Source organism: Haliaeetus leucocephalus, unplaced genomic scaffold (assembly GCF_000737465.1).
Source record: "Haliaeetus leucocephalus isolate CR32 unplaced genomic scaffold, Haliaeetus_leucocephalus-4.0 Scaffold450, whole genome shotgun sequence".
Lineage (NCBI taxonomy): Eukaryota > Metazoa > Chordata > Aves > Accipitriformes > Accipitridae > Haliaeetus > Haliaeetus leucocephalus.
Genome location: NW_010972886.1, coordinates 20437332 through 20444787, shown reverse-complemented (window position 1 = coordinate 20444787; position 7456 = coordinate 20437332). Strand labels below are relative to the sequence as shown.

At 53.7% G+C, this 7456-nt stretch overlaps 1 protein-coding gene across 1 annotated transcript; it reads right to left on the bottom strand.

The window, feature by feature from the left end:
• Nucleotides 1-988: 988 nt before the first annotated feature.
• Nucleotides 989-3321, bottom strand: NNMT (nicotinamide N-methyltransferase). The gene is given in 5 exon segments (XM_010575088.1): nt 989-1218; nt 1221-1416; nt 1532-1665; nt 1668-1739; nt 3177-3321. Coding segments are annotated over 5 exon segments (777 nt in total).
• Between the last annotated feature and the right edge of the window lie 4135 nt (nt 3322-7456).

Genomic DNA, 7456 nt, shown 5'->3' with positions numbered 1-7456 from the left:
TTTATGCCAGCCTCTTCTGTCAGAAGCAGTAAGATTTGTGACAGGACTTGATCTGTGTATATTCAGCAAGAAAATTTTGTATGTCCCTATTTCTTCTCACTCTTGAACCAAAACTACCCTAAAAGAAGATCAGTATGAGAGAGGGGAGGAGAAGCTTCAGCAACAAATCCCAAATATTTCTTCTAAAAAAACTGCTGAGAACTGAGGCATGCTGAGTGTGCTGATATTATTATTAAAAATGTTTAGGCTTGAGTATCTCTAAAACGAATCTCTGGTGTGTCGCAGGTCTGGCTGGCTGTAAGCATGGGAGAACAACTGAGTATGGCCAGGGGTGCTGCGAACCAGGGGAGGTTGCTTTGGGGAGAGCATCATTTCCATCTGTCAACCCTTTCTGCCCTGTTCCTGTGTGCGTGCTGGCACCCGGCAGGTACGTATTGCTGGGGTGGCAGCATTTTGTTGAACAATTTTTACAGGTTTACTGAAAAGATCAGCAGGTGCTCTTGGTTCTGGGAGTGCTGCAGATCGTCTGGGTGCAAGGCATGCTGCTCCCCTTGACAGCATCCTTTTCTTCCCCCCCAAGCCCCTGCACTTTTCAGACAGAGCACGCAGGGTTTGCACAGAAATCAGAAACAGATCTAGGTTTGAACAATCTCACTGCCTTTGCAGCCAAACTTTTCCCCATAAGAATGGATTTTGGCCTCAAAAAAAGGGCATCGTGGCTGGAAGAGGGAAGCTTCTCAGAAGCTCTGCTCCAGTGTGGGAGGATAGGAGGGAAGGGGCTTGGGTGCAATTCCTGTTTCTGGGCTGGGGCAAGCTGGCGGGGTTACCCCGACCCTGGGCTGCTGGTGTGCAGCTGGGGCTTCAAGGGCTGGTGCTGTGTGCACTGTGTTGATTTGCTTTCAAATAAAGGGCTAAGAGGCTGTGGGTTACGTCAGCAGGGCTTTTTGAAACCAGACTTGCTGCTGTTTTCCTCCCCAGTGCCCATGTGCTATCCGGTGATGGAGGCACACCTGCCTGCCACGAGGCTCAATGGGGCTTCACGGTCTGCGTGGACATTGTCGGGCAGGTATGACTGGACCTTGCTGAACTTCACGTCAAAGCCAGTGCCCTCCACAGCTGCTTCCACCACGTTTCTCTCCAGGCAGAGGCACGAGAAAACCTGCTTTTTGAAGGCATAGTAGGTTTCCTGGAGGACGGTCACCATCACCAGGTGCCCCGCGGCTTCACAAGGGCACTGACATTTCTCAGGCCTCTGCGGAAGGTGGCCAGGTCCTTGCAGGCGGCCTCCAAGTGGAGGGTGGAGAGGAGGCAGTCAGCAAGAGGCAGGGACACGGGGTCCGCAGGGTTGGCTTTGGTCATGTCGCACTTCAGAACCTGCCTCACCTTCTTTCCCAGTTTCTCCTCTTTCGCAGCCCACTTCTCCCCAGCAAGTAGACAAAAAATAAATATATGAAGGCTCCTTATATGCTTCTTTAGCATCTGTGCCTGCGACTTCATGTATGCCGTGGTTGGTGGCAGGGCGGTAGGAAGCCAGCCTCGCCTGTCCCCTTGCAGCTCAAACATATTTCACCACTGGCCTCCAGTTGAAGGCTTCCGCTTCGTTCTTCAGCCACTTCTCCAGCTCCCAGCAGTTCTGGTCTGCATAGTCCAAGGTGATGTTCTCCGCTCACAAGCGGACAGAAACTGGTAGATGGTGGGGCTGCAGCTGACGTCTATCAGGGTATCACCCCTCAGCCCATCTGGTGTGGAGTGGGGGGAAGACCATCCTGGTGAGGATGGAGACCGTGCCCCAGGACAGAAACATCCGGCAGCCCTGTTGGGCTGTGCTTCCCCTAACCCAGAAACGCAATCCCAATTGCCATGGACCCACAGTGCAGCCCTGGACAGGGCTCCCCGATGCCTGGGGCTCTCTGGCAGCAGCCCAGCCTGGGGGCAGCTCCTGCAGCCACCACAGAGCCCCCAGCCCTGCCCATGGGCAGGGGCAATGCCTGCTTCTGGAGCAGAGGCACTGGCCCCCTACCAACCCCTACCCAACCTGGATTTGACGGTGTTCCCAGAAACTGTGGAGCAACTCCAGCTGGCAGTACCCTGTGTGCATAGATAGACACACATGCCTATATATATATATTTTATTTTTTTTAAAAGTATGTGCATTTGTATAGCACACAGCTTGCTGTGCACTGGGGCACACACCGAGTGGCATGCAGCCTGAGGGCAGCCCTGCAAACAGTGCTGTATGACGTCACCCAGCACATCGGGGTGGGTACTTGCCCAAGGAGAACATTTTAAACAGGCCCCTCAGGTTTTGCATCTGAAATGTGTTGGGCCATCCCTAGCTGTCGCTCAGGCTGTAAAATTATTTCAAACACTTCTGAGGGTCAAAACAATGCCGGTAAATGTCTGTGTCCGTGAAGACCGCTGGAGCGTCCATCCTGCTGAGAGCGAGCTCTGCTGCTCGGTCCTCCCGCCACGCATTGTGCAGTCCCTGTTGTACTTTCGGTTTTAACCTCCCTCCTGCGTCCTCTGCTCCAGGTGCCAGCCGGACACACTCCTGTTCATGAGCAGGGCTTTCTCTTGCTCTCTGTTTTTGCACTGAGCTTTACTTTTTCCGTAATGACTTGCTATTGAAATCCCCCCAGCAGCCCCTGAGCCGCACAATCCCCTGTACGAATGACCATAATTAATGGCAATCCCTGGGATTACATTACATGTCCCTGGCTTTACAGTAATTGACAGCGATGACCCCATACAGCGTGAGCTAGTATCGCCAGCAGTCGCAGCCCAACAGTTCTGTAAACAGTCTTGGGGCATCCGACACATTTACTTCTTAATAGCAGATTGAAGTCGGCGTGTTTGGTAATATAACGTGGCAAGGAAGTTTTAAGGCCATTAGATGCCCTGGCAGAGGACTGTCAGTGTCTCTCCCGCAGGAAGGAGGAATCGCTGCCAGTCCACGAGAAGCGCCTGTCAAAATTTCCATTCCGTCTCAGTGATTTTGTTGCTTTTATTTTTTTCAGGTTTCCCTTGGAAAACTGCAATTTCACCTCCTCGCCCCGAAAACCAGAATATTCCCAGCCTTGGCGCCCGGCTTTTGCCTCCAGAGCCGGCCGCAGACCCTGCGCCCCTGCCTGCACCGTGCCTGACGGGAGGTCCCCACCTGCGGCGTGGTCACCCACAGCCCCTCACCCGCCGTCCCGGGGAACGGGGAGCGGCGGGGTGGTGAGACGGGGACGCGGCGGCGGCCGCCGCCTCCTTTGCCATCGCCGCCACGAAGAGGCAGCAGAGCCCTGCGCTTCGCGCAGCGGCGGGTGCCCGCAGCATCTCGTCCTCTTCCCGCTCGCCCAGCGGGAGCCGAAATGATCAAACAGTTTTAGGCTCGTTACCGACTCCGAATCTATATAATTGGCCTTTGCTTTTTTAAAGATCGGTCATTAGGAGCAACGGGCGGAGGAGCCACCGTATCATCCTCAAACTAATAAGCGCTGTTTTAGATCCCGAGATGACTTTGCTTAACAAACCCTGCTCGCCATACCGCATGCACGGCCAGACCTGCTCCTGCGAAACCAGCTGCCGAAGATATGAAGCGTAAAAAGGATGTCAGCTTGAAAGATGAACACGTTAAAGAGGTTTTTTTCTGAGAGCAAAGCCAACAACAAGTGCTCCCCGCTACTCTGGTGCTGAGACCCTGGGCTAAAACTGTCTCTAAAGCCACCGGCCCCACCAGAGCTCCCCCGGACTCCACAAGCGGCCCCAGAGGCATCTTTGCCACGGGCTGTCGGTCCCCGAAGCAGACCACAGGCACTCCTGACCTTGCAGCTGGAAGCTATTGATGCCAGGGGTTTTGTCCCTGCTGCCTGAAATCTCAGCACCGCAACAGGAACGGGAGATGGAGGAGAGGTGAATTTACCCCCCTGTTAAATCCTTGGAGCCAGGAAGTTTGAGGTCCTGCATGCTATACCAAGCTGTGCCCACCCAGGCTCACCCCCCACCACCCCTGTCACGCGTGTCAGGCTGCAAGGGGATGCTCTCACAAAAGGGAACATGCCAGCAGCAAAGCTGATACTGAAAACTAAAACGCAGCAATGCTTTGGTCTGTGCCCCCAAGGAAAGTGCTGGGGATGGGAGTGAGCAGCAAGGCCACCCTGCCAGCCCCAAATCTCGCTCCCAAGGGGCCTCTGTTCTCACTCCCTGTGGCATGTGTACATTTTTCCTGAAGGTTGCTTGGCTCGCTTTTCCCTCCTGGCTCAGCAGGCCCAGACACTCTGTAGGGCCATTCCTGAGGAAGCCACCTGGGGCCCGTGGGGCTGCCAGGAGGAGGAGAGGGGTCTGCTTTCTGCAGGGGGACACAGAGAGAAGGGGGCAAAAGGAGTGGTGGGCGCACGTGCCCTGCTCCTCACCTGCCTCCCAAAGGACCAAGGAGACATCAGGGTGACCGATGAGAGCCGCTGATAAAATCAGAGTAATCACCCAGTGGTACGCTGGGGTGAGCTCTGCACTGAGCATCACCAAGTTCACAGTGGGGCTCAGAGAGCAGCCTGAGCCCCAAAGCCAAGCCTGAACATGCATGCCTTTGCCGGGCTCTGAATTTATACTTTTGTTTAAGATACCCGGCTGAGGTGTATAAAAGCATAGCCTGGTAGCTGGCTGCAGCGTGGGGGCTTTGGCTTGTTGCTAGTGCTCTTTGCCAGTGCGGTGCTCACATTTCAGCCCATAGAGCCTGTTTTCGATCATTGAGTGACATGACTTGGGGATAAAAATCTACCTGGTGTCTGCTGCAAGTAAGGCTCGTGCTGGTGTCCGAGAGCCACTTTGAAAGCAGCTAGCTCATGCCTTGCATGCAGGATCGGCCCCAGGCTCAACCTGGGTTTAAGCCTCAGCAGCCCCAGGGCTGGTCCTGGGCTCTGCAGCTGGCAGCACCAGAGCCCCCCAGCCTGCTCCAGCCCACCCCGGTACCCTTCCCACCGTCCTCCTGTGCCCTCGCCCTGGAAGAGAGGTAAGTGAGATATGCAGGCACCGTCGCATGGCACAGAGCTGAGCTGGGGTGCCCAGGGAAGGGAGGCGTGCTTTGAGGGTGGGAACAAAAGCACCCTTTTCTCTATTTTTACATGCTTCTTACTAGACTGAGTTTTAGATGCTCCCCTTCTTCCTATTTGCAGGAATATGTGTAAAGAAAGCACCCAAGAAGCAAATGTTTCTGGTCTCTGATACTTTTTTGAAAAGGGAAGCAAAAGTTCCTTTTGTTGAAAACACTGGTTATTTGAAACAAGCGGAGACAATTGTGCCTTTCAGGGATGAAATGCACTCATTTTCTGAAATGCCACAGCTCCTTGGGGGCTTTTTGCAAGCTCCGCAGCTTTCTCTCGCAAGCCTGGTTAGGCTTCTCTGGGTGGAAGTTCCTGGGGTGGGTGGGTGTGCAGCAGGATGGCAGATCTGGAGAGACAGTGCTAGTAATTCCTGGAGGGTGCCTGCTGGGGAACTGGTGCTTTTGGTGGAGTTGGTTGGAAGCATGGTGGTTGGTTGTTTCAATTGTTGCGGAAAGCGTTCTGAGCTTTTTCCTGTGTTTTACTTGGTCAAAAGTATTACACTTCAAGTTTCCAGTTGGGCTTGGAGGGATACCCCCCTGCTGCTGCATCTTTCCCTCTACCTTCTTGCTCCTGGGGGCAGAAGCAAGTGCAGATGTTCACCTGATTTTCTCTGTTGCATGTGCATCGATATGATCTTAGTTAAATTATATATAAATAATAAACGGGCACACTGCTGGGGTCTTGCCCCGGGTCTCACCCCTTGGCTTTGGCTCCCTGAGCGGCTCCTGCCCATGGTAGGGAGTGGGAGCAGCCGGGGCTGGGCAGCACAGCGCCGGGAACAAAAGACGCCTCTTCCTCCGCGTGGTGCAGAGGATCCCGAACAAAAGGTTCACGTTCCCCCGCGCTCTTCTCTTTCTGCCTCTCGCTCTCCTTTCTTTTCTACTGCTCTTCGATGGGGATGTAAACAGTCCTTTTTCTGGTTTAAATTTCTCTGTGCTGCAACGAGAAACTAGCAATTAACTATTATAAAGCTGTTTTACAGTCCTGTGGAAACCCTTTCTATCCACTTTGGTTTAAATGGGTATATCTTTTATTCCTAGTTTTCGGGAGTGTAAAACTTTACAGCATTTGCTGCAAACCTGCATACTTTGCTTTGCAGTTTATTGCTCCCTCTGCAGATATAGCTTACTCATAAATAAGGCTTTCATCTCTACAGTACTTGCCTAAGAACCGCAATGCCTCTGAGCAGTTTCATTAATGGGACTTTGCCGAGAAATCACAGTGTGATTCATCTCCAACCTCTGTCTTTCCTTTACCTGACAGTGCAGAGCTCTGCACGAGAGCTGTGGTGGCAGTGGGTCACTCGGCCAGGTTATTCATGCCCCAGCCAGCAAATCCCTATGGCTCTGGGAGATGCAGCAGATGGCTCCGGAAAGTTTGGCGCGAGCTGGGCTAGCTGGGTCTCTGCGCTGGGGTTGCTTTGGGCACCAAGGCAGTAAAGCCTCAGAGCAAGGAGAAAGGTGAACGTGCCTGCCCCTGCAAATCCCCAGAGCTGGGCTGGCTCAGGACCTCTCCCGCTGCTTGTCCCATGCCTAGTGTGATAACAGCAAACGGAGGCATGTCCAAGGGGCGAAGGTACCCATGGCATGCGGTGCAAGCGCTCTGCACTATGGCTCGTGAAAATGGGCTGCGCTGCAAGCCTTTCCTCGTCGTGTCATAGGTGCCGGGGGTGCTCTCCAGCCTCGGCACAATTCTTGCTCTCCCCGAGCGTGTTGAGCTGGGGGAGAAATAGTTCTTCAGCTTCTTAGGCAGGTGGGATGAGTTGTCCAACTGCCCTTTTCTGTGCTGTTAGGCAAGACGCTTTTGCCCCCTTGCAGCACAGGAAGCCAAGAGGGAGCTGTGCCGCAGCCTGCTGTCCGGGCAGAGCGGCTGGATTTGGCAGTGGGAGTTGTGGAGAGCTCTGGGGTGCGTTCGCGTCTTGCTTCCCTTTTGCTGGCAGCCCAGCCAAGAAGCGCTTATTGCCAGTGGTGGCATTAACCTCTGACTGCAGAGCTGGGTTGCATCGCAATAAAAAGCTACTTGGGGGGGCTGATACCTGCAAAGGGAGAAGTGTTTGCTCAAATACATGCTCCTAGGGCCATGTCCCTTGTGGGCACAAATCAACCCCAGAGTCGGCAGAGTAGCAGCAGCTTCAGTCAGCAGAGCTGAACTGCCTCTATGCAGCTGCTCATACTTGGTAGGCTGCTTTAGGTGGAGAGCTTTCCCTCTTCAACAGGGATTGCTTACAGGTTATTTTAAAAACCCTCTTTGTTTTCCTGTGATTAGCAATGAATAAGGCTGCTCCCAGCTCCCATGGTGTGAGGGAACAGATGAAGAGGTAGAACTGATGAAGTCAAGGTCCCTACGGGTTTAGGTCTGACATGGATGTGCTG